Consider the following 27,203-nt stretch of genomic DNA (forward strand, 5'->3'; position numbering starts at 1 on the left):
TAAAGTCCATGAGCCCAAAAATGACTTCCATCGCCACAGGACCATTTTTATAGACAAATGCCTGAGGGAATATCTATACACAGATGATGTTACAGAGTCCTAGCTTTGTACGACAGCTAAGTTTACCTCTTGGTTCAAAATGTTGAGATCCAACAACAAGCAAGAGCAAGATAGTTAGCAACAAGTTAAACTGCAGACCAGTTTAATGCAGTTACTGGTGTCCCGCTTTATGGTTTTTTTAAATCACAGATTTGCTTCTCCTAGAAAGGTTGCCTTCACCCCAGCACACACATACATACACACAAACACACACGGTGTTAGTTGGCCGTTGACCCCGAACAGGGGTTCATTCGCCCTTTGAAAGGTCTTGTTTTTAATCCTTCAGGGAGACTAGCCGCCCTCCTCACCAAACAAGTGTGTGGGGGAACCAGTTTAGTTGCCGGTGACCCGACCATGAGGCAGGTAGTACTGAGTTACATGGTACCAGTAGCATATGACATGACCTGACACACACACACACACACACACACACACACACACACACACACACACGCCCCCTAATGGGGTGATGTAATTGAGTTAACTCGCTCAATCGCCATAAAGTAGCTTTTATAAGATGCCATTATTGCCAAAAAACGTCAAAACATAGCTTATATAAATTTGGTCAGCATTTTTTTCTTTTATAGATTATATTAAGTAGTACAGACACTTATGTCTTATTTTTTCATTGATCCTTTTGAGTTTCACGATTAGCTTTGGGATTTCAGGGTCGAACTAGCTGATGAACTTGCCATACTGATTTGATACCTTAGTACTTTCAATCTCTTCTGGAACCATCTTGAGGGAGTTTTATCTTAAGTAAAAAAACAAAAAAAACAAAGATACGTTCTTAAATGTTTCTGTGATGATTTTGACAGGAGTATTTATATTAGTTGTAGTTTTAATAGTGTATTAGTATTTAGGATGCTTTTACTGCTTTTAAAATTAATTTTATTAATTACTGGCTTAGTTTTTATATCTAGTGCTTCTAATATGTAGTTTTAGTTATTTTTATATTCAAATATGATTTTATTATCTAAAATAATTTTTCAAAGTTCAGATGGATTACAGGAATGTTTAATTTTTAGATTGCACTAGTGTTAGATAGATGCATGGTAAAACGTTTCAATAGAGTTGTAATAGTCAAGCCTACATAATATATAAGGTTTATTTTATTGAAAATTCTGGTTAAGGGGAGGTAAAAATGGTTAGTTATGATTTGGTTAAAGGTTTTAAATGTGATATGTTTTATTTTTTTACTTGGATTAGTGGGGAGTACATTTTTTTTTTTTTTTTTTTTATTGATCATGGTTTTTAATATGCTCATTTATTTTGTAAAAATGTGTTGTTGATTTTTAGTAGTGAGTAGGGGATAATTTTATTAGTATTTTGGAATATATTCTTTATTAAAATGTAGAATTTATTTGTCTATAATGTAGTTGGAAAAACTATTACTGATTAGAATCTATTTAATATTTTTAGGTCTGTATTAAAAAATAATAAATTTTGCATAGATTAATAGGGTTTTCAATCATGTGTAGTTTTGTGTGTGTATGTGTCATATATATATATATATATATATATATATATATATAATATTTGTTTTTGTTTTTGCGATACGTCTTGAATGAATTCAATCATTTACGAAAGTGCATTTTTTACGTAAATGCTAGTTGGGAATAATTTTCCCTCCCCACATGAGGAGCGGTATATATATTATTTTTAAAATATAATTATCCACTGACACGTGTTTCGTCGTCTACGACTCATTCAGCCACTCTGATGAATTGTAGATGACGAAACACGTGTCAGTTTTATTTTAAAAATAATATATATTCCACAAGCAGATTGTTTCGTTCGTGGTATCATATCTTTTCAGTGTAGCTAGACTAGCACCTATCCCAAGACTCGAAACCAACATTGATCTGGCAGTCACTGAGTCAATAGTTACTAGGCCACGAGATCGGCGCCGTCGGCAATGACATCTAACAACGCTTTCTATAAACATTGATAGCCTCTCTCACAGTGATCCATATGTTTTTATTTATAAAGTAGCAGACAATATCATTATGAAGATTTTTACATATATATATATATATAATATATATACGAGCAAAAAGTTAATAAAACATGTTAAAAAAACACTTTGAAAAAGAGTTAAAAACATATTTAATCTGAAAAGGAAACACTTGATAAGTGGATAGTCCTTAATCCGTGGAGTTTCAAAGAAATACTTTCCTTCTCATCAGGGAGTAGGAATTAGCAAAATGCGGGATCGGATTTTGCATACAAAAGTATTTGATGAAGCAACAAGTAAGTCAAAGATCTTACTTGATAACAAAAAAGTGAAGCAGAGGGTATATGGTAAAGAAAAAGGTGATTACACGTGAATGGATAGTCTGGTGAAAGATAAATAATCCAATGACGGTAAAATCCAAAAATATAACTTCAAGAAAGTTAATCGAATTTCCATTTGCACAAGTAAAATCCAAGGAAATTCCGTAATTGGAAGATTTTATTATATATATATATGCATGATGTTTTAAAATTATTTCTAACTTGATTCAACTGTTACAGTGAAATGTATCTGCTTGCTTCGTTCTCTGAGTGAAAACCGAAATGTCTGAACAACAATATATAAATAAATGCGTTATTTTTAGAGGGAAGGTCATGTTGGTTTGTATATTAAAAAAAACAAAAAAAAACTCGTAAAATCTTTGTTTAGACAATTTAAAATTTTTTTCTTTCCAATGGCAAAACTAATGGGAGAAGCCTGACCCATATTAAAACATATCACCACAAAGTAGATGTAGATATCGGTAAATAGTTCAGTTCACTAGGGAAACAGTGTCAACTTTATCTAATGCTTATAAAATTTTTAAAAAAATTGAAGTACTTATATATATATATATATATATATATATATTTATTTTTTGTGAAGGTGTTGTTTGATCTGCTCTGTGGCAGAGATAGTTAACGATTATTTCTTGTGACAGTGTATAATGTTACTTTTTTTCTTATTTTTGATGCTGAAAGAATGGATGAGAGTATTGGGTCTTGTAGATATAGAACAGTTGAAGTAGTAGGGTCAGCTGGTAGCGGAAGGCCAAGGAAAACGTAGGAGAAAATAAGGATGGATTTTTGAGAAAAAGGGATAAATAAAGATGTAGCCAGAGATAAGTTTGTAAACCAATTCTTAAAAGCCGTCAAACACATGCCAGCATGTAAACTGAACGTTAAACTGAATATGATGACATGTTTATTTACCTCTTCTGCGGGATGCTAGATGCAAGGTTAGGGGAGATTTTGAAAAGCCAGTGCACTAAGCGAAGTCCACTCTGGCCTACAAAATTTGCCTGAGCTGACCTGTCGGCATTCTCCAGTAAGGGGCGCCTCAGGTGATTAGCAAGAAACTAGCCCCTTCTTAGATAGAAATTAAAAGCTTGGAAGGGTGGATCTGCTAAGATTAAAGAGAACCATACATCAGCCTAATAAAAAAAAAACAGTTGGACTGAATGTCAAGGATAAATAACGGTTTATATAGTTTACGATCATAGCATGTATATTTCTTAACTAGAATAACTGGTTTTTACACACACACACACACACACACACACACACACACACACACACACACACACACACACACACACACACATTCAGAAAATGTATGTAGGGAGTGGAGTAGCGAGATGTCTGTTCACATTACATTTAAAGTTTTGCATGTTAGTACAGTCAGGGAAGCAAGAAACAGGGAGGGAATTCCAAAGTCTAGCAATTCAAGGGAAGAAAATATCAAGTATAAAGCTTTCCAGTAACTAGGAAACTCTGCAGTGACTCAACTCCCTACATAGTATTCCCACAGATATGATCTTAATTAGTAGCCCCTTGTATTCAAGTGGCAGTATGCCTTATTTGAGGTGAATTTTATATATATATATATATATAGGATGGTTGCTAGAAAAGCGGGAAATTTGAAGGTCAGCTTAGATCATGAATAAAATGCGTGATTACTATTTTTTGATTGGTTCTTTTGTTGTTGAACTTGGATTCCTATGTTAAGACGCTGCAGTGAAGTGCACGGACGACATTTTGAGTATCTATGAGTATAGTATAACATTTGTCTTTGAAAAACTTTGTAAAAATAAATCGTTTTTTACATGGAGGTCCCCACTTATCAAGGCCCAGAAGCCACTCAGGGATAAGGGTTATTGTGTACAGTAATCAATGGGATAGTATTGTAGTAATAGTTAGTATTGGAGATTTGATAGCGTGTCATTAGTTAAGGGGCGGTTCATCAGGAATTTGTTTGTGTTGAACTTGAAGACATCCAAGTTGAAGTCGGGAGGGAAACAGGCAAGCGGCAGAGTTCCACAGGCGTGCAATTCTAAGAAAAGAGCTTTGTTCATGGAATCTACGTTTTGATTTAGGCACGGATAAAGAATAGGGAAAATTATTAACAGTGGTTTCAGCTAGTCTGGTGTTTTTCGTGAAAGATTGGCGAGGGGGGACCAGAGAATGGAGCTCAGACGAGCACTTGCCATGGAAATAACGATAAAACATAGACAGGCTCATAACGTCTCTTTTGTGAGAGAGAGATTGCAGGGAAGAGAAAAGGGCATCCTCCACCAAGCCACGAAGTCTATTTTGTACTCTGTCAAGGCAGGATAAGCTGTTTTTAGCAGCTCCTACCCAGATGTGACAGCAGTACTCCATCCTTGGACATACTTGACTTTTATATCGATAGAGAATTGCATCATTAGTGAGATATCTTCTGGAGAAGGAGAAAGATCCCACAATTTTCCCAGTGACCTTGGCCACAGATTTGATGTATGTGTTTCATTTCAGATCAGGAGTAAAGGTCAAACCTAGAAGCTTATCAAAACATGGAGCCTCCCCTAGACGAGAGCCATTCATTTCAATCGATGCCAGATGGGGATCAGAGCATTTATGATGTAATGATAGGGTCTTAGATGCATTAAAGGTAACCAGCCACCTCTTCCCCCACTGTACCACGTGCTCAAGATCAGAGGAGAGAGAATCAAAGAGAACTTTGTCATTTACAGCCTTTGATGTGTTGCCATAGGTAGTCGTGTCATCAGCATAGATGTCAACGAATGATTTTAGTATGTGTTTTGGGAGATCATTGATGTAGATCAGGAAGAGAGTTGGGCCCATGATGGACCACTGAGGGACTCCAGCATTAATACTGTGAGCCTCTGATTTCTGCCGATCAACCACTACTCTTATGAGCCTATCAGAGAGAAATGATTTAATGATTGAGAAAACATTTCCAGTTATACCGTAGCTTGAAATCTTGTGAAGTAGGCCTTTATGCCATACCTTATCGAAGGCCTTTGATATGTCAAGAGCAATTGCCCTAGAAATTAAGCCTTTGTCGAGAGATTCGCTAATCCTATGAGATATAACTGTTAGCACGTCTGCTGTAGATCTAGCAGAACGGAAACCATAACGCGTGTCACTAAGAAGGTTATTTCTGCTGAGGTGGTGGACTACTTCTCTATTTAAGATGGATTCCAGCAACTTACTCATGACGCACAGGACACTTATTGGTCTGTATTGAGAGGGAGATGACTTATCACCTGAATTATTAAATACAGGGCATACTGATGAGGTTTTCCAGAGTGTTGGAAAGCACTTCTCCTTAAGGCAATGCTTAAACAGTTTTGTACGTATGGGGGCAAGTTCTGGTCGAAGCTTTTTCAACACTATGATTGGAATGCCGTCAGGGCCAGTTGATTAGCTTGGCGACCTCATGCACAGATATTTTTATGTTACCTAGCATGTTGTCTGTTATAGGAGGAAATACGGGGAGTTGATGGCCTTCGTCGCATAGGGTAGAGTTAGCTGAAAAGTTCTTGGCAAATAGTTTGGCTTTGTCGGATGCTGACGAGATGATCTCTGGTCCATAGATAATGATTGGGATAGAACGCACACTTCTGTTCAGGATCCTATTTGCTATTTGCCAGAACTGGTGGAAACCAAGCCGCTGCTCAGCTACTTTGGATTTAACGGATTGAGCATATAGCTCTCTTGCATTTTTTATTACTCTTTTACAGTGGTTGCTGTTAGTTCTGAAAGCAGCTTTAGTCTCAGTGCATCTATTACGTTGGTAGCTATGGAAAAAGTGATTTCTGTGCTCGATGGCAGCAGCACATTCAGGGGAGAACGATGGCTGGCTGTTAGGTTTTTGTTGGAATTTTTTGGATGGTATGAATTGGTCTATGCCTACAAGTAACCATTCGGTCAGGTCTGATACTATAGAGGACACATCCTTTTTAAACATGGAATGGAGAGGTAAATCAGATATGAATGTATGGAAGCTATCCCAGTCAGCCATAGAGTATCAGTATACAGTACGGGGGAGAGGTATGTCTGTAGACTTATTATATTCCATTTTTATCTTAACTGATACAACGTAGTGGTCGAAGGATCCCAAAGGAGATACAACGGTAGAACGGCACATGAGCATAGCTCAGGGGAAGTGGAGAGAAAAAGGTCTCGAAGGATTGCGTACTGACCGGTAGTATCGGGCACACGGGTGGGCTCGCGAACAATCTAAGTGAGGTCATAGGTAATGGCAAAATCATGACAGAACCTCCTCTCATCATGTCTTATTTGAGTGGGTCAGCCATTTCACATTATGGACATTGAAATGTGAATGTTAGCTGCGGGATGAGCAGACACGATGTGGTCAATTTTCTCCGATATACTCTTAAAGATAGTAACTCAGCTGTTGTAGGGGCGATAGAGGGCAAATATAAATGCGATGGTGTAAGCAAGTGCAACCCGGAAGCACATATAAGGTAAATTAGGGTCTTCTCTGGAGATATCCCTGCCACACAGGAAGCCATCTTTAATATAGGCACATATTCCATGCCCATGACGATCTTGGGGGTCAGATTTAGATGTTAAGTTAGAGCATACTTTAATTATGAACTCATCTAGGGAGGTGGTCGGCCCTATTCCAGTTTTGCTTAGAAAGAATATGTCCGGTTTTGTCTCCTGTAATTGGGTTTCAACCTCTGGAAGGTTGGAAAGTAGACCCCTGACGTTGGAAAAGGAAACATGGTAGTAGGGATCTACGTTTGAGAATGGGGTTCTAGGTTTATTCGTGTTTTTTTGAGATATTTCATGTTGAGGATTTGGGGAACAGGTCAGCATACTTGGTTAGAGCAGTACAGAGAGAGAAAGTAAGAGAGAAAAGAAGGGAATTTTTTTTTTTTTTGTAACACATAAGGTAAAGCCGTAACAATTAGCCACTAGTATGGCATCGAGAGGCCCCACCAGAGACTACTGCATGGTCCAGAATCCATTCATCAAATGGCAATATAGCAGCCCCAGTACTTTGCACCTGCTGATAAGACAGCCTCCTTAGTGGTTAATCCAAGGTTCTGGTCCTTGACTATCAGGCGGTTAACGTCAGCCCAGATGAAAACGTTTGCCTCCAGCACCCTTACTAGTGACATGGCCACAAGGATAGACATAGAGACAGAAAATTTCCGGCATCTCAGCCTACTGTTCACGAAGTACTACTGATCTGGGAAGCAGCTTTTTCTTCACCCTTTGTCAGAAACATCGCTCATTGGAAATGAGGACTGAGGGACAAAAAAGGAGAAGCGAGAGTTACTGGAGCTGCCGATAACACATTCACTGCATTATCTACTCCATTAAAAAAAAAAAAGGTAAGAGGGCTTATTAATATTTACTTAGTATAAGTCCTTTGCCCCATTCCCAGTTTAGGATAGTACTTGAAGATAGTTTCCCCTTCCATGTTAATCCGTGGAAGTTTTTTGCTTTAGTTACCTCGAGGTAGAACCTTCGAGCTTCACTGTATAATTATCAAGTTCCAATAATGGAAATTGTGAAGTCGACTTATGTTTTTGTATTGGAGAATCTTATTTAAGGACTGGTTTAGAGAAGTACCAGGCATATTTGACAAAAAAAAATTTAAAACAAGAAAAATAGCAAAACAGGATAAGTAAAGTTAAGATGTTTCGAGTTTTAAGTCAAAACTGTGATAAGAAAAAAAAATAAGCAAACAAATATATATATATAATACACAAATGTAGGCATTATTAAGACAAAAATAGATTAACAGTTATGGATAAGAATTGTTTAACAAATTTCCCGCTTTTCTAGCGACCACCATATATATATATATATATATATATATATATATATATATATATATATATATATATATATATATATATATATATATATAAAATGAACATACTTTTTTGTAAAACCCCAGCCTATGAGCTTCAGACAACTAAGTTGTCTGAAATTTGCAGAAATGATTTGTCTATAGTGGTGATGGTTTTATGTTAGACCATCGAGACTTTTTGGAACCACTGCTAACCTCGGTCGGTGCACATGATTGCCACAAGACAGGAGAAACAGTAGACCTCAGATTTTACATCAGAGTTTTCCTAAATGTATGTCTTGAAAATTGTGGGTGAATCTCTCCTAGTGGTTTTAACCACGACCACCGAGATGTAGCCGTGTTTTAACGCTACTAAAGATACTAACCTAGAAATTTCTACATCACAGCACAATACATACAGCACCTAATATTCTCAAATAATCACTCATCTAATACTAGCCAGGCTCATTGTTACTTAATTTTAGTGAATTAACGCGGTGTGTCAATGTAATTATGCCGTGAGCATAAGAGTAATATATATATAGTGTTTTTTTGTCTGTCTGGTTTTAAGTTTCTAACTTTTTTTAATCTGCCCCACCCCTTCCCTGCTAACTTTATTCCCCCTAACCGTCCACACCATCCTGCCCATTTCACCTCTAACTTGTATTCCTGTAGTGTGTCAGCATTCTAATGGCTGTTAAGTTTTTCTATATTTAGATCTTGTTCTAGGGAAAAGGAAAAAAAAAACAAAAAACAACAACAACAAAAAACATCTCTTGGCTACAAAAGAGTGTGTGGAGGAGGAGGGGCATGAAGAGGCCACAACAAATTACAGACAACTGGAATCTTCCAGGTTTAATGGGGCAGGGATGATGGGTGAGAACTAGTGGTTGGCTATTCTACAGCTAGTTTTATAGAAATTTTTGCTTTTGCCATAAACATTTTTTCATACAACCACTAAGCTTTACTCATTTATTGAACTCTCTTGAAATAAATATTGCAATAAATATATGCACAAACTATAATATGATACACACGCATATATATATATATATATATATATATATATATATATATATATATATGACAACAATAGTATAAAATGAAGTCACAAAACTATATTGGATCATTTATTGAATAATGGAATACAAGCAAAATTTGGGGGATAGAAGGGACTCTTTATGCCAGGGCATTTCGAAGCCTAATGCTTCTCATCAGAAGAGTAGAGAAGGTGCTAGGTAGCATGAGGAAATGCGGTGTCTAGCATAGGGTTCGTTATTATTACACATTAAGCTATATATATATATATATATATATATATATATATATATATATATATTGTGTGTGTGTTTATGGCTATAGAATAACAAACTCAACACATACCAGCCGGAAGTAACAGTGGTTAAGTGGACTGAGGACGTGGGTGTGCCAAGTTCGAATCAAGTCAGTACCATGCGACACTTTCCTTTAAGGAATACATTGAAGAAATTGCCAAGGTTGTTGCAAAGAATGTGTGTTCCTTTTATCGTGCTAGAAAATTACTCATACCCAAGCATATCCTATATGTTTACAAAGGCACAATTCGCACAGGCATGGAATATTGTTGGCACATCTGTGCTAGTGCATCAATCACTAATCTCTCACTCTTAGACAGCGTCCAAAAAGAGTTTCAAATTGAAGAGGTCCAGCTCTATCGGCCAAACTCCAACCTCTGTACCTTCATCTCAATGTTGCATCTCGGTGTCTGTTTTACAAGTTCTTCAATAGCACGTGCTCAGATGAATTCATTGCACTTCTGCTCCCTTGACATATACTCTTGACAAGCAAAATCCCACCCCTTAACTTTTGATCTCCTTAGGTGCCGGAAAGCCTCTTACTCTAATAATTTCTTCACCTGGACTGCTAAACTTTGGAATTCCCTCCCTGTTTCCTGCTTCCATGATTGTACTAACCTGCAGAAGTTTAAATGCAATAGATATTAATATATTATTCCAGAACATTTATAAGCAGAAAATAGGAAAAACAAATTCCAACTACCATATCTCTATTCTCCAACAAAGATGTTCATTTTAACAGCTGTTTCTTCAATTGTTCAAAGTTTCTTTTTGTATCAACAAACCTTGAGTTTTCTAGACAGTGATTCGGCAGAAAAAAAAAATCTCATAAATTCGAAATTTGTGGAAATATTGTTTTAATTGATTTTTAGCCGAACACGTGTACTCGACCCAAGATTGATGATATATTTATTTTTACCAAATAATCCAAAACATAGCTGTTTCCACCTTCTAAAAAGGTTTAAAAAAAAAAAATATACTGGTTAATATTATTGTTTAATATGGTATTTATTTATTTTTTTCTGTCCCCTCCGTTGGGAATTTTCCGCGACTTCTGACACTTTTAACAATCAAATTGAAGAAAATTAGTGGGGATGTGCCTGTTAATTTAGAAACGTGTGCATGGAGTATATATATTAACTTCACATCTTAAAAAAAAAAAAAAAAAAAAAAAAAAAAATCCAAAAGTGCTGGACTAATTGAATAATCAAAACGCTTAGTTACAGTGATTTAATTTTGTTTTTATTCATGATTTCCTACAATAACACCTTGGCAACACATATTTGTTGCCATATGTTAAAATTGGTACAACTATAGTTAACCACACTAACGATTCTTGGTTATGTATCATGTGAGTTTTAAAAGTAAACTTAGATCTGAAGGCCTCAGAGGTAGATTAAATTTGGATAGTATATAGAGAGATGTGTATAGAACAGGAGACTTTAATGGTATGACCGCATCAAAAAGCATTTTTTTAAGTACTTTTTGGTATAAATTTTTTTTACAAGGTGTTGTTTAACCTGTTCTGTAGCGAAGATAGTTAATGATTATTTATTGCAATGCATTTGTCTTAATTTATCCGGTTAATTTGTTTTTCCTCTTTATTTTTGATGTTGAATGAACTGATGAGAGTTCTTGGGTTAGTAGATGTATGAAACTTAAGATAGCAGCTTCATTTTATAAGGAAGGCCAGGGAAAATATGGGAGGAAGTAATAAGAATGGACTTGTGAGAAAGAGGGATAAATAAAGACATGGGCAGTGAAAAGTTAATTTGGAAGCCAATTTATAAGTCGTCCAACACATTCCAGCATGTAAAAAGGACATTAAGCCAAATATGATAATATATAAAGTGCAGTTGTGTGTGTGTGTGCGTGTCCAGCTAAAAGTCAGAAACTACATGAGACACATCCACAAAGCAAATATATTTTTCAGATGTTGCCTCAAACATACTATTGGCACTTTTGGGATCACCAGGAACAGAATTAGTCGACTGGGGTTGTAATTTAGAGAGTTTTTTTTTTTTTTGTTCGATCGACTTTTACTCTGCAGCTTGAACGTTTGGGTAAGAATCAGGTGTAGTATTTGGCATTTTACAGTGTAGACAACAAAATGAAAAATAATCAAAAACAAAAATATAAACAAATAAATGTTACCAAAAGCAAGGTAAGTTACTTTTCTATATACCTGGATAAGTTTTCTGTGTTTTAACTCATTTTAAAGCGTTTATTTAGTTTGAAACACAAGTAATGCTGAGTCTTGAGTTAGAATAAGAAAAAAAATGTCTGAAATTAGACTGTCATTTGTGGAATCTCGATAATAGCTCAAAAGTCGAGAATTAAACGAAATACTGTTAGAAACCCACTTAATAAATGTCACAGATTTTTTTTTTGTCTTCAACCTCTCTCAGTTTGCATTCATCTTGAAAGCCATGCTTGTTTTTGATTTAAAACAAACTGAAAAACAGCGGGTGTGATCGGTTTAGAAAGGGTTGGGAGGGTCTTACTAACCAAACATTTTATTCTTTGTTTTTTTTTTCCCCACTCCACGATTCTCGCTGATGAAATAATTGCATATAGATGTATTTATTTTCAATAAAATTTTGGACAATTTGGGAAATGTTAAGTAGGATGTCCCCCCCCCCCCCCGGAATAAATTTGGTAAGTTAAGAGTAGGATAGACAATTTCTAATCATGATGACAAAGAATGATCAACAACACTCACTTTCCCATACTTTTGAATGGACCTGGTCCAAATATGCTTAAATTGTAAATTTTATAAATATTTTTTTCAAATAAATCTTTCAAAGTGTAGTATCTGTTCTGTCTTTTGTCAGAGAAGTAGTAGTTTTGACTGAGAAGGAAGGAAGAAAGTTTTTTAAAGAATGATGTTACACACTTTAGTTCTCTTTATTTTGTGTACCCCCCCCCCCGACAATGCCGGTTGTATTTAAAGGCCATACTTGTATAGATGAAGCTTGAACCATAGCTTTTATTTAACACACAGAGAGTGAAAGATTGTATAAGTTTACCTTCTTGTGCGAAAGTAATGGACATTTCTAAAAATTCATTGTTAAAATCTGTTCCAAGATGAATTGCTACAAAAAATGTACACATCCCAAACAAATTTTAAGAATCTACATGATTTTAAAGAACATTTTTGGCATGCCTGGTGTTAACATACATTATCAGCTAGCAAGTTTACTCTGAATTGCCTGGGGGTCAGATGTGGTTAATAAAACTTGAGGGAAGGCATGAATCCTCCATTCTGTGATCTTTGATCCAGAGTGGTGATACCTGTTAGGGCATCTGATGTTACCAGATCAGGCAGTATGAAGATACTGTCTTTTTGACCAAAAATCACCAAACATTGATGTTATTGATTTTTTTTTTCCTTTCCCTTTTCAAAACAATTATATTTTTCAAGATAACAAGCAAAATCATTTTTCTTCTATGAAATAATCAAATCAAACACCATGAATAAATATTTGGAGACATAAAAACTTGAAACATTAAATTTTTTTCCAAAATTACTGGATTCAGCATTAAACAACCCGAAAGGGTTATATATTATTTTATTTCTTTCGAATCCTTTGAGGTGAGGTTTCGTAATTTGTGAATCCATTCTTTTTGCAGACTGTTATCCTCATCTTCATAATTGTTGTTGTTTCACCACGTTTTGGTCAACTCATCCTCTGGTCTTCTTCATGTGGTTAATGACAACGTGATAGGAATGCTGAGTCTTGTAACTGTATCCCCAGTAATTACTGTCTTCCATAGTTGTTGTCTCACCATGTTTTTGGCCAACTAGTCTTCTTACCTGCTTTGGGTAGGATTGAAACTGCTATCTTCAGACAATGCTCACCTGGAACCATAGCGACTCAACACCTCTATCCACTGTGCCACGGACCCCAAAGAGCGATCAAAGTTTGATTTTATGGTCTTATAAATCTAATTTTGTGTTCTTATCTGGTCTTCCACTGTCAGGTCTGTACTGAAAAATATTCCATCCTCAATTTTTATATCTAAATGCAGAAGTGTAGTTTGTGTTCCTCTATGTTCGCAATTTAATTCTAAATCCTTTGTATATATCAAATGTTTGTTTATATTTTTTTTTTTTTTTCAAATTTCTCATTATCATTTATACGTATACGGTCATCAATTTCCTGCAACGTAATTATGTTCTAGGTATGTTATTATTTATTAATGATGACATATACCATATATACTTGTGTATGTCGAATTTCTGGGAAAAGATTTTAAGGTTATTTTTGGAGTTCGACTTATACATAGATTATGTAGATAATGTTTTTGGAATTGTTGTTATAAAACAACTCAGCGCTAGATCATGACATAGAAAACATTTTGTTTGTGTATTCGGTATATACCGGTCATCCTAGTAATTAATCGTATTCCTTCCGAATCCCACTGCAGTGTGTTTGCCAGCATGTAAGCACATGCGCGGTTTTTCAGTGGGAGGCTTAATAATAATTGGAATAGCTCTCTAGATGTGGCTATAGGCCTAAGTTCGATATGATGTGCTCGGTGATAATATGACGGGTTTTTTAGTAGGTTGGGAAATGTAGTGTTTACGATATATTATTCTTCCCTAAGTTCAAAAAGTTTTAACAATTTAATGACAAGAATTTAATGGCACTTAATGCATGTGTTCACATTATTACGGTATATTACAGTTCGTGCAGCGTATGCGTTTACGTTATGATATTTGACATAAATTATCTACAGCATGTCATTAATCAGAATGTCTGATTAGCAAGATTTGCGTTCATTGCATGTAAGTGTGCAGCAGGTTGGTTCTATATATGAAAATCAAATAGACCACAATTGCGTAAATGTACGTATTATTGCTCGCGGATGCAGAGGAACAATTTATCATGTCTTACAAAAAAAAAAAAAACACCAAAAAGGAAATTATCTGGGTAAGAAAGAGCCATAAGATAGACCAATTTAACTTATCTAGAAGCTACAGTTGATTTATACACAGATAATAACTAAAATGACACAATTTTTGGTCTTAAAATGTATATCAACTTATACACAAGTATATAGGTATATATATCTTAGTTTATATAAATACCTGGTGCTACCAGATCAGGCTGTCTGAAGATATTGACTTCCTGATACGAAATGCACCTAACATTGATGTTTTTTTGTTTTTCTACTTTCTTTTGCAAAACTTAATTATGTTTTGCAAAAACCAAAAACAACAACCCACGTTTTCCCTTCTTTCCATTTTTCCTTTTTCTTTCTATCTCCCCCACTTCTTGACTGGTTTCCTAACTTAAAATGCACCAAACATTAATACTGTGACGCATTTCCCTCTCCCATTGCAAAACTCATGTTCTGCAGGACAGGGAACAAAAACGATAAAATCCACTATGAAACCACCAAACCAAACCAAACAGTACAAGCTAATGTATTGAAGATACAAAGAGTTTGAAGAATAAAAACCTTCTACAAAATAACTGAATGCAACATGAATACCATTTCCAAAATAACTGGATTCGGCATTAAATAATCCGAAAAGGGTTGATATGCTGTAAAACAAAACAACCAAACCTATATAAATACAGATTTGCCCAAATATATATGTCTTTCTTGGTATGATATAATAAAGCCAAATATGTTGGCTATCTAAATTATGTCAGTAAGATTCCTATTATCATGGTTAGATTGCTATTTTGAAGTGCAGACTACGCACGTGTGGCATCAAAGTGGGGTTGGGTGTCTGTTACTGCTGATGAAGATTGAGATGTGGGGTAAGGTTAATAGAGAATGCACCCAACCATCTTTTCATCAAGTCATCACCCCCCCCCCCACTCTCTCTTCTCCTTTTTTCCTTTTCAGATGCCAATTCTAACAAAAGTTCATTTACTCCCATGCCTTCTAATATGGAGGCTTATTCGTTTACATTCTCATCATATCAGTTTTTGCTTATATCCATGCCTGACTTGGTTTTCTATTGTTATAAATTATAGTGCATTCACGAAGAGTAACATCGAAATATAATGATTCTGTTCAAGAATCCTTATTCTAATTTTAATCTAAACCCATTACATGATATTGATTGTAGAAAATGTCTCAAATTTAAGACTTGAGCTTAAAAGATCTTAAAAAGAAATTGAAATTCACCGAATCTTGCTTTGTTGGTGTCTAATGACTATGTATCAAATTTAATGGAAATCTGAAATATTTAACTTATCAAATGAGAGGCCAAGTCTTATATTATATCTCTTAAAAACTCTTTAAATTACCCCCCCCCAGCTGAAATTTGGGGAATATTTATGATTAATTGTTAAATCTTCATTTAAAATAGATATCTGAATTTTCACTAGTCTACTACACCCTTCTAATCCCCTGTGCTTAAGACTAAAACTGAATACAGCTCTCCTTTGGACCCCTTACGCCTAACAGCTGTATTTCAAAATTCATAATTGGTTAATTAGTTTAAGAGTGAATCCTGTACATGTGTGTGTGTGTATATATATATATATATATATATATATATATATATATATATATATATATATATATGCATCTTTGGATTTTACTGTCATTGGAAATTTTACCCTTCACCAGACTATCCATTCATGTGAAATCACTTTTTTATTCACCCTATACCCTCTGCTTCACGTTTTGTTATCAAGTAAGACCTATGACTTACTTGTAGTTTCATTTAATAGTTTTGCAAGCAAAATCCAATCCTGCATTTTGCTAAATCCTACCCTCTGTTGAGAAGGAAAGTATTTCTTCGAAACTCCGCGGATTAAGGACTATCCATTTATTTAGTGTTTCCTTTTTAAAATTAAATATGTTTTTAATTCTTTTTCAAAGTGTTTTTTAACATGTTTTATTAACTACTTGTTCTTCCCAAATTTTGCCTGTACTCCATTATTCAATAAATGATCCATTCTATATCTACCAATATAGTTTTGTGTCTTCATTTCATACTCTTGTTGTCCTATTATATATATATATATATATATATATATATATATATATATATATATATATATATATATTCAACAGTTAACATTCTGAAAATTATGTGTGTGGAAGTTAAAGGAAGAGAATAGAATCAATAAATCAATTCTTTAAGGGAAGACTTATCAGGTTAATACAGAGCTCAACAAAATTGTATTGGAGCTTATTTAGAAGTAAACAAGAAAGGAAAATTGACCATATTGTGAAATATCAAGATGTTTTTATGAAGTAGCAGGTACTATGTTCCGCCATTTTGAATTTTGCCCACTTCTATAAAACGCTTGTAGCAACAGTTATAGTGGAATGCTCATCATGAAATTTGGAATATATACTGTCATAAGATAGAAAAATCTTTTGTCAAAATTAAAGAAAAAACAATTAAAATGAACGTTTTTTGAGATAATTCAGATAAAGGTCAACTTTTTTAATTGACCATGAAAAAATATTCTCAGATAAAATTGTAGATCTATCCAAGTACTTTAGAATGATATATGAACTTTGTAGGCTCATAAACAACAGATATCGTCTTTTAAATTGGTCACTTCTTCATAAAAATTTCACAGGAACTCTTGACCTTGAGATGTGTAATAGGTGTCATTCAATGAACCTCCTAACTTGACATCGATTGAGCTACAAACACACACACATACAACTCTATAAAGATTGAGATAAATAATTACTATTTGGTAATCTTTTCATATTTCATGTTAGAGTTTGTCAATCATTCTGCTTTATCAGAATTACCAGATGTTTTTTAGCTTGATTTTCTGTAATGTTTGTTTTTGTATTAGACGGGATGGATGTGGTTTTTTGTTTGAAAGGTCTCTGCGAATTCAGGGTGGATTATCAGCTATTTAGGAATCTTGTTCTGTTGTCAGCCATGACTGGGTAGAAGTTTTAAGTAATGTCCAATTGTATTTTTAGTTTTTCCCATACTGAGGACTGAACTTTCAATCTTTGTAATCGTATTTACGTTGTCCCAATTGGTAATTATAACAGGCGATATGGGCTCATCTAATGGCACTGTATTTGAAAGTAGTTAATGCGGGAATGGAAACTATGTCTAAAAACTGATTGAAACAGATGCACCAAATCTAATTGTGTTGCACAAATTGAAAGTGTGCAAATTAACACATTATTTGAAATTGGTGAACTTAATTTGAAAGAAAATAGAAAAGGAAATGCTTCTTAGTTGAATCAAATTGGTGATGGGAATAGTTAAAAATTATTGTACTTTTTACTTATCAACGTGGGATTATTTGTTCATTATAGCATAAAAGGTGATAAGGTGTTCAACTGAGGTCCAATCTATAGCCCCCGTCTCCCCCTGTAAAGCATTCGCAACAAATACTTGTCTACTTACAACTCTCAACAATTTGTCTTGTCTTTTTGTCTTAAATTAATTGAAAATTCCATGAGCAAAGATTCTTTTCTAGAACTGTCCTTCTATAGAACACAATAATATGGGGCTGCTTCCCAGCCGACTATAACATAGTCGTTTTAAATTATAATTCTAATAAGTTCTTGTCAAGCCATCTTCTTGTATAATTCAACCAAGTTCCACCATTACTGATCATGACGTTGTCTCTATATTTTGAATTATTTTTTCCTAGACCTCAACCTAGTAATCTGTTTCCACCCGAGCAACGCTGGATCAGGACTGCTAGTTATTTATATCCCTGTTGTATAGTATTGTTTCTACTTGTAGTTTTTATTGTGTAATTTTCGAGAAAATAAATTTGTCAATTTTGCTAAATAGTTTTGTCTATAGCGTTTTTCTTCTACTAAAGTTACTTATTGCAACGTGTAAAATTATATCCCTCGATCATTCTCCATTGGGTGAGAGTGAGCATTCTGGTAGCAGCAAAGGTCTCATGAGTAGTTAGATTATGAGAGAATAGGATCCACTATATATATACACACACACACACACACACACTACATTTTCTACTCTTTCTTCTCTCCTCACCTTGTCTAGACATCTTTTTTCTTGTCTTCTTCCTCAGGTTGATCAGATGACTTGTTAACCAAGCAAAAATAGATTAATAGATAAATGGTGTTTTTTTTTGTTTTTTTTTCTGTTTTCGATTCTACAATAAATTCATCAGATTTAACTTAACAAAAAGTTGGATGATATTATTCTTTTACTAAGATCTTTTCAAATAATCCACAGATATATATATATATATATTATTACTTCATTTAATCACATAAATTAATATACGAAGATATAATTTTATGCGTAAATCTTTCAGCATTTACTTTAACAGTGCTCAATACATAGGTAGAGCTAGATAGTAAGTTATGAAAATAGATACAACAATTAAGCTACACAGAATATTCTGCATTTCATTCTCGTGAGAATTCATCAGGCTTACCCTGTGTAGCTTAATTGCCATATATTTTCATAACTTACTGTATATATATATATATATATATATATATAATTATAATAAAGTTGTATTCCCGTCCATCTGTTTACAATTTAATATATACAAAATGTACACTGTTTCACAAATTTTCGTATTGAAAACAGACGTTTACACACTTTCGTTCCAGCATGATTATTATATATACTATTTATTCAAAGGAAATCTACATTCAAGGAGTAACCTCATTTGCATATTACATTAAAGAAAATTTATTTTAATAATTAGCTCCATGTTGTTATTGTTTGTAATAGAATTTTTATCATTGTTCTATTTAGACATATTAGTCGATTTATTTATTTTTAATTTATTTTCAATTATTATTAGCCTACTCAAGTTGCCTTTAAAAATGGAAGTTTTATTTATTTCCCCTGTAATTTTCATAGATGAAAACTGATGTATTTTATGCTTCCATAAATCCAACACTTTCAGGAAAATCGTAAGAAGTTGGGATGTTTGGTGTCTGAGTAAACCTTCTGACTGCCAATATTTTTCAACTTGGCAATGCCGTGTATAGACACACACACACACACACTAGAATACCTGTTCACGGATGAGTAAAATTAATTTCCCAACCAGAACAATTTTGACCCAATTACGTTTCTCTATAAAAATTAAAATCAACATATAATGCTACTAAACCATATGTCTAGAATACATATTTACGTTTTGATCAAGATCCATTGCATGATTTTGATTCTAAGAAATGTCTCAAATTTAAGGCTTAAGAGGTTTTAAGAAATTTAAATTTAGGGAATCTTCCTTAATTGGTGTTTAATGATTATGGATCAAAAATTCTAAAATTTTCAAATTTAACCTTACGAAATAATATTTCCAAACAATGTGAACAAGTCCTTCTTTCTCTCTCTGCTCTTTCCTAAGGGAGAGCAGTCTTATGTCAAAGAAAGACACTTTCTACTTAAGCTAATTAATGCTGTGTACATACTTTGGCTCCACCCCAAAAATTGATATTTTATAAAAATGTAAAAGAATATAAAAAATGTAATATTAAGAGAGAAATAGTTTTTCATTCAGTCTTGAATGTCAGATCTTCCTGCTAATACACACGCGCACACACACACACACACACACACACACACACACACACACACACACACACACACACACACACACTATTGGTATGCATGTTATGTAAAATTCCTGAGGGAACTTGAATCTTCTTTTGTTTCCACTCATTGTTTTAGGTGTTCCTCAGGGAAAGCATTACACCTGCTGATTCAGTGTTTGCAATTAACAACACCTGTGCAATCATCAATGCACCGTTAAACCGCAATTTATCTACAGATTTCTTCTTGCAAAATTTTCTATTTTGTTGTCTTATAATTTAATGAATGGTAAATCTTATCTTGATACGAGCTAAAATCTATCCGCCATACAGCGCTAAAAATCAAGCTCGAAGCATTCTTTTAAGATGTATAATTGACTTTATTTTAATTTTAAATTATCTCCCTTGAAAATGAACGAATATTTTAAGAACGTTTTTGATCATTCTATTGTTTTTTAACTACTTTAATTACTGCTACTATTGACGAAACTATTGCATGTATATAAGAAAATAGAACAATAAAATTACAAATAAATAACACTAAACATTAATTTATTATAAACTGTTTAAAAAATATAGTTATACAAATGTAGGGAAAGTGACTTAGCTGAAAAACGCCCACATGTCTGCACGTTTTGTAAGATCGAGTCAGTTAATAGAAAAAATAAAAGGGCAAAATGCATCTGATTTTATGCTCAAATCACACACGAGTAATCTAAATTCTTGCTATTCATGTACACATTAGATGATCATCTGCATAAAAGCAAACTATTTGGAAGTTTGTTTGAAGAAAGCAAGCCATACATACGTTGAGGTGTGAATTATTTACAGAAGGTCAAAGGAGATGAAGAAAATTACAACAAACTAGTAGTACACAATACCTGTGTTTGGATCTTTGCCCTCTACTGTATCCCTTTTATAAAATTCCCTATGTCTGTTTGTCTCCATTTTTTTCAAACTGTATTTCCTCTGAGCCATAAGGTCACAGAGCGGCGCAAGGAAGCTCAAATGATTGCATTTTTCGTAGACCATTTTTTATGAGTATACCTGGTTAAAATAGTTGCTAAGAGGGTTAAAACTGAAAGAAATGAGGACTTAGCAAATGTAAGTTGACTTGAACTGCTCTCTTATGCATGTGCAAATATATATACATTTGTACATTTACTTTAGTTTATTTTTAGCTATTTCTTATCCAACTGACTATGGCTAGTTTGGTAATGTCTCAGGCTGGAATGCTATAAATTTTGGTTTCTGTTTTGAGTCCAGCTGATAGCACCAAAGTCATATTTTTTTAAAACTTTTGAAATCACAACTATATATTGGGTACAATATAATATAAAATAATTGATAGAGAATTGACTCTATAATATTAAATACAAAATCTGCATAAATTATCGTATTTAAGTGTACTTTATGACAGGGCAACGCCGGGCACCCCTGTTAGTATACAGTATTTTAAAAGATAATGTTGTATTTTTAATTAAAAAATAAAACAATAAATCGTTTTGATACTAATATAAATGTGGTAAATGGAAAAACTTTTGTATTTATTTATTTAGATAATATTAAGCACAGTTTGCATATGTACGTAATGAACTTTTTATGAGTCTATATGTGTATATATTTCGATGTAAAGGATTCATTCATAAACTAATTAACTGGTCTTTATGAATTTTGGAACACAACTGCTAGGTGTGAGGATTAGGATGTGACCGTATTTAATTTAAATTATGCAAAGAGATTGTATTTGTGTTGGAAGCCCTTTGTTAAAATTCAGATATCTGATTTTTGTATACTTCTCTATTCTAACAACAGATATTAGATCTCAATTAAAAAACATTCCTCGAATGAAATTAAAATTCAATATATTTTTTTAACTGATTATAAAGAGATTGGTTGAATGAGAGATTCTCTAATTGTATTGAAAGATGTGTTCATTTGAAACGATGTCCTTATTCAGCAGAACCTTGTCCTCTTGATGTGTTTTAGGTGTTCTAAAGCAGAAAGTGTTCTCAACAAAAATTGCAGATACAGTACATTTGATTCAATGAATATGGAGTTAATGTCTCAAAATTGAAGGCGATGTGGATTTATGGAATCCAGTTCATGAAAAAGTTTTTCCAAAAAATGGCACATCAATATTTTGCATCATAGATAATGTGGCAATCGTGTTGAAGATGTTACTTGAATAAACATTTTGCTAACCCTATGCATAATAAAGTATAGTGCTTTCATTCTTTTAAAAATGCTATTTTTTCTGATGAGTCACCACTTATCATGGTTAAAAGCCACGCAAAGATGAGGGTTAATGAGATGGATAGATTCTTGGTTGAATGATGAAGAATATTACATTATAATATACATTATCGTAAGTGTACAAAACTTTTGGGTGCATTTAGGTACTCCTTACTTTTAAAGTGTTGACATTCCATAAACAACCAACAAAGTTATGTTAATCTATGATTTTTATTTTTCCCCAGGTAAACGAAGATTCAATGTTCGCCTATGGAAGACATTCACAGACTGCTTCAACTGTCTTCCTATAGCTGCCATAATAGATGAAAAAATATTTTGTTGTCATGGGGGTAAGTTGACTCTTTCTTTTCTTTTCTTTTTGGATCACTCGCCTTCTCAGCCCTTTATCAATCTCAATATTAACCCTGGGTTCACAGTAGATGGAAAAATATATGTCCTTTATTATATAATATTGTGCACCGCTACTTTCTGGTCAACACATACAAAAGTTTGTAATTTTTTTCAGCTGGTGATGCTTGATGTTGTTTCTCATGGTTATGCATCATGAAGCAATTTTCTTTGTTGAGGATGCAATATAACATAAACTTTAAAACCAGTGCTTGTTTTCTTTGGCTGATGAATTTGCCTAGCATTTTGAGAAATATTTTCTTTTACAGCAGTGGTTCGCAAACACTGTGCCACTGCATATTAATGCCTTACAAAGTGATTACTGGTGTGCCGCTAAGAGATTATAGCTAGATGTCCTTTAATTTCATTATTTTTAAAGACGTTTAGTTAATTAATCATGATAACACTGCTAAATTAAAAATCACTGAATTTCTGGCATCTAAACGTTTTGTGCATTGGTAAGCTTTTTTTTATGGTTTATATTAGTGTTGGGACGATTCCTAATTTTTATACGATTCCGATTCCAGGAAAATATTGATTAACGATTCCGATACCAAATACGATTCCGATTCCTAGGGAATTATTGTTTTGAAATATACCAGGTAGTTTTATACTTATGGTCGGTAGTTCCCAAATATGTTCCCTAACTTTGGAAGAGATATTTTATGTCTACATCGTCGTGTTTTGGTTTAAATAAAATTATTATATAGTAAACTAAACGGAAAAATTAGCAAAATTTATTTTAGAGAAAATTTATTTTACTTAATTGGAATACAGAAAAAAAAACCCAAAGAAAATAGAATTTATCCTTCAGAGAAAAAACAAATAAAATAGAATTTATATAACAGAACAAAAACAAGAAAATTAGAGAATAAATACACACGATTCATTATTTTGGTCTTCATAATTAAAAATAAAAAAAATATAGCGGAAGAGAAAGAAAATATATACTAATTAAATATAAAAAAGATAAATATTTAATTTAATAATTTATAAATGAACGTGCGTAATGAAAAAAAAACAATATACCACGTGACATGGCGCCGTAGATACAAAATAACCTTTCCAAAGTTAACGACCATATATGAGAAATACCATTAATCGAAAGTTTTTGTGTTTTATACCAAAAGGTAAGTATAGTGAAAAGTTACAATTAAAGGAATTTCAAAAACGATTTTTTGTTTGGCTATTGATAGTTGTATTTGTGACAGCAGTTCTTCAGACCTCCATAATTCACAAGGAATAGTTAACACCTATTATTTTTTTTTACTTTTTCATTGCTTTTACACGTTGTTTCTAACGTGAAGAATAAGTTTAGCCAAACTAATTTTGAAATAGGGTATATCAAAGGAACATATGATACCACTATAAAAAACAAATGAAATACTAGATAAAATTGAGCAAACATAATTACCAAAATTACAGAAATAGATAAAAAAAAAAAAAAAAAAAAATGGTGAAGTTTGTTGAGTGAAATGAATTAGTGAAAGAAAATTAATTGAACTAATAGAAATGTTAAATAAAAAAAATGTCACATTTCAATATTTTTTTAATAATTAAATTCTCAGGGTTGTCGAAATTAAAAATTAAGTGATTTTATTTTTATTAGACTTCTTTCGAAGCTTGTTACCTTGAAAAATACATTTAAACCCTGTTTTTTTTTTTTTTTTAAATAAATTGAAAAATAAACGCAATTAAAAAAATTTAATTGATAATTGAAACTTTAGAAACATATTAAACATTGAAAAATTACTTATCTCACAAATTAACGTCCAATAAAGTAGATCCAGTCTTCATACAGGAATTCGGTTATAATAAATATATCTTTCCCAAACTTAAAAATTAAATTTTTTTTTTTTTTTTTTTTTTTTTTTTGGCGAGAGAGAGTGCTTTAAAATGGCCGGGGAGTGCTGCCTAAAATTTTAAAGAAGTAAATTTTAGGAGTTTAGTGCCTTTCAAAGACGGTTATCATAATTTATTATCATCATTTAATTTCCTCCCCCCCCCCACACACCTTTCCACGTGGTTCAGTAGTTAACCAGTGCTCCTGTTGCTGTCAGTCAGCTATCTTTACCTAAGTTTTAATTTCTAGTTAAAAGAATTTTTCATGAATAGAATCAGCATTTTTAAAAATTATTTTTTTAGTTGTATATATTGTATTTACTCTTTGAAGTTAAGGAGGGTTAAAAAAAATTTGGTGACACCTAGATGGTGACGTAGGCAAAAAAAAAAAAAAAAAAAGACACTGCGATTTCGACCCTCACTAATAAAACTGCTCTGAGTGACTAGTTGGTAATTTTTTGTTCCTTTTCTTTTTTATTTTGCTCCTCCAATTCATTTGGATGCTTCATAGTTAAATGTTTTAACATATTGGTTGTGGTCATGTTAGATGGTTTTATTCCTCGCGATATTTTAATTTGACAGACTTTACAAATGGCTTTCAACTCATCTTCAACTTCAAAAAGTTTCCATGCAAGACTTTTTTTGGACTTTGGGCCATATTAGAAAATTCAGTTTATCTGTAAACAAATAATTTACTATTAAATTTTGTTTTAAAGCTAGTCACTTATTTGGATAATTAATTGAAAATAATCCGCTAAAAAAGACAAAAAGAAAAAAATATAAAGGGATGGGGCGGTAAATTGTACCAACCGGTAGTTAAAAAAAACTTATAGAATTTAATTTTTGAAACCAATGTATAAAAGTTTACATAATGAAATGCAAATATGCATTTTCTTTTGAATTTTTTTTTTTTTTTGGTTGACTGTGTTCAATTCACACATGGTTGATGCGGTTCAATATTGCTAAACTATAAGTCTTAAGTAAAATTCTATTTATAAATACTTTTTAAAATGAAATTATTTAATTAATTGTAAATATTATTTAGACATAAAAATTAATTGATTACAAAACCTTTTAAAAATATATATATTAATTTCTTTTTCGTTCGGCAAAAAACTGCGCAAAACACTTTTAATTTTCAATTTAAAATTCTAGGAAAAAGATTATATTATTCTGCTTTTAATATAATCAAATTCAGGGTTTTATCTTTTTGGAGAAAAAAATAAAAAAAAGTAATGGATTTTATTTCAATGAAATTAAAAAAAACAACAACTTGACTGAATTAAATTAATTACCCTTAAATTAACGAAGGGGTTATTTAATAACTTTAGGTTTGGAAGAGATAGGTATGGGGTCGGTTTTTTTTGAAACTTCAAAAGAAGCCGACTACTGTAAAAATTTTACGAAATAATACAACGTGATCAATTTCATTTTAGAGATATTTCTTTCAAAAGCCTTCTTTTAAAAAAAGAAAAAAAGTATATTGTTCTATTAAACCTTTTACTGTTTAAATAATTTTACTTTGCTCGTTTTATTTTAAGAAAATATAAGTTGAAAAAGCATTTTCATTCAGTATTAGATTTGTCAGTAAAAAAAAAAGTCGCCAAAAAGATAAGCGTTTTTTTTTTACTCGCAATGTAGATCCCTGCATACTTCTTTTCAAGTTAACTCTTTTGTAGTTTTGATTACAATAGATCTGAATGAATGAACCTTGTAAGGGAGGGGCACTAACCCTAACCTGTTAATAATGAATTTCTTTGGTTTCTTTTTATAACATGCTACATTTCTCTCTTGCGGTTAGAAATATCAGGAAATTTTTTTCTTTTTTTCAACATCAGACTAAAAGAATCGTAATGAAGGAATCGGAAAATTAAGGTATTTTTTAACGATGCGATTCCGATACCTCCCAAAATACACGATTCTTACGATTAATGATTCCGATTAATCGTCCCACCACTAGTTTATATTAGTAATGGGACGACTAATCAGGATATCAGGAATTTTCAATGTATTGGGAATCTACATTTGGGTACTACTACTACATGGTTTGATGTCTTTTGTTCCCAACTGCTGGGGTTGGACACCTTCTTGCCATGTTACCATTGGTGTTGATGGTTGCTCTCCAGGCATTACAATCATTGAGCAGATACTGTGATGTTTAGAGTGGAGAGGTCAGCTTTGATTTTGCCCAGCCATTGCTTCTTTGGCTGGCTGCAGTATTTGCCTCTAACATCAAAGGACAATATTCTGTGTTGCCAAAGGTTGTCATCTCAATTTTTCACAGCAAAGAGGGGATGTCAAGATGTTCTCCCAGATTAGCCATGTGCCTCTTATCCATAATTTTTGAAGAGCAGATCCATCTGACAATGGCATTGTCGTTTCTCACAAACCTGCTTGTATCATCAACAGTAATAGCCCATGTTTTGGTGACATATAGCATGGCTCATCAAACACTAACAACAAAGACCTGTCCAAGAGACTTCAGAAGTATGTCTTTGTTGATCTGAATGGGAATGAGCTCTCTGAACATTTTCCAGGCAGATTGTATCCTGGTGTGGTGCTGTATTATTCAGACTCTATTTTAATACCAAATATTGAATACAGGATATGTTGATTTATGGGAATAAAAATTCTCATTATATAATCTGTTTTTTATTACTTTATTGCAAAAAGGCTTT

The 27,203-nt window shown here is 33.0% G+C and overlaps 1 protein-coding gene across 1 annotated transcript in view; it reads left to right on the plus strand.

Moving 5' to 3' along the window:
* LOC145260422 (serine/threonine-protein phosphatase PP1-beta catalytic subunit) overlaps window positions 1–27,203 on the plus strand; it is a 174,076-nt gene that overhangs the window by 122,575 nt on the left and 24,298 nt on the right. Inside the window, exon 4 of the mRNA XM_080118407.1 lies at window positions 22,521–22,625. Within this exon, the coding sequence (XP_079974533.1) occupies window positions 22,521–22,625 (105 nt within the window). The remainder of the gene's footprint in view (window positions 1–22,520; window positions 22,626–27,203) is intronic.

Source organism: Euprymna scolopes, chromosome 36 (assembly GCF_053919585.1).
Source record: "Euprymna scolopes isolate OS-2025 chromosome 36, ASM5391958v1, whole genome shotgun sequence".
Taxonomy (NCBI): domain Eukaryota; kingdom Metazoa; phylum Mollusca; class Cephalopoda; order Sepiida; family Sepiolidae; genus Euprymna; species Euprymna scolopes.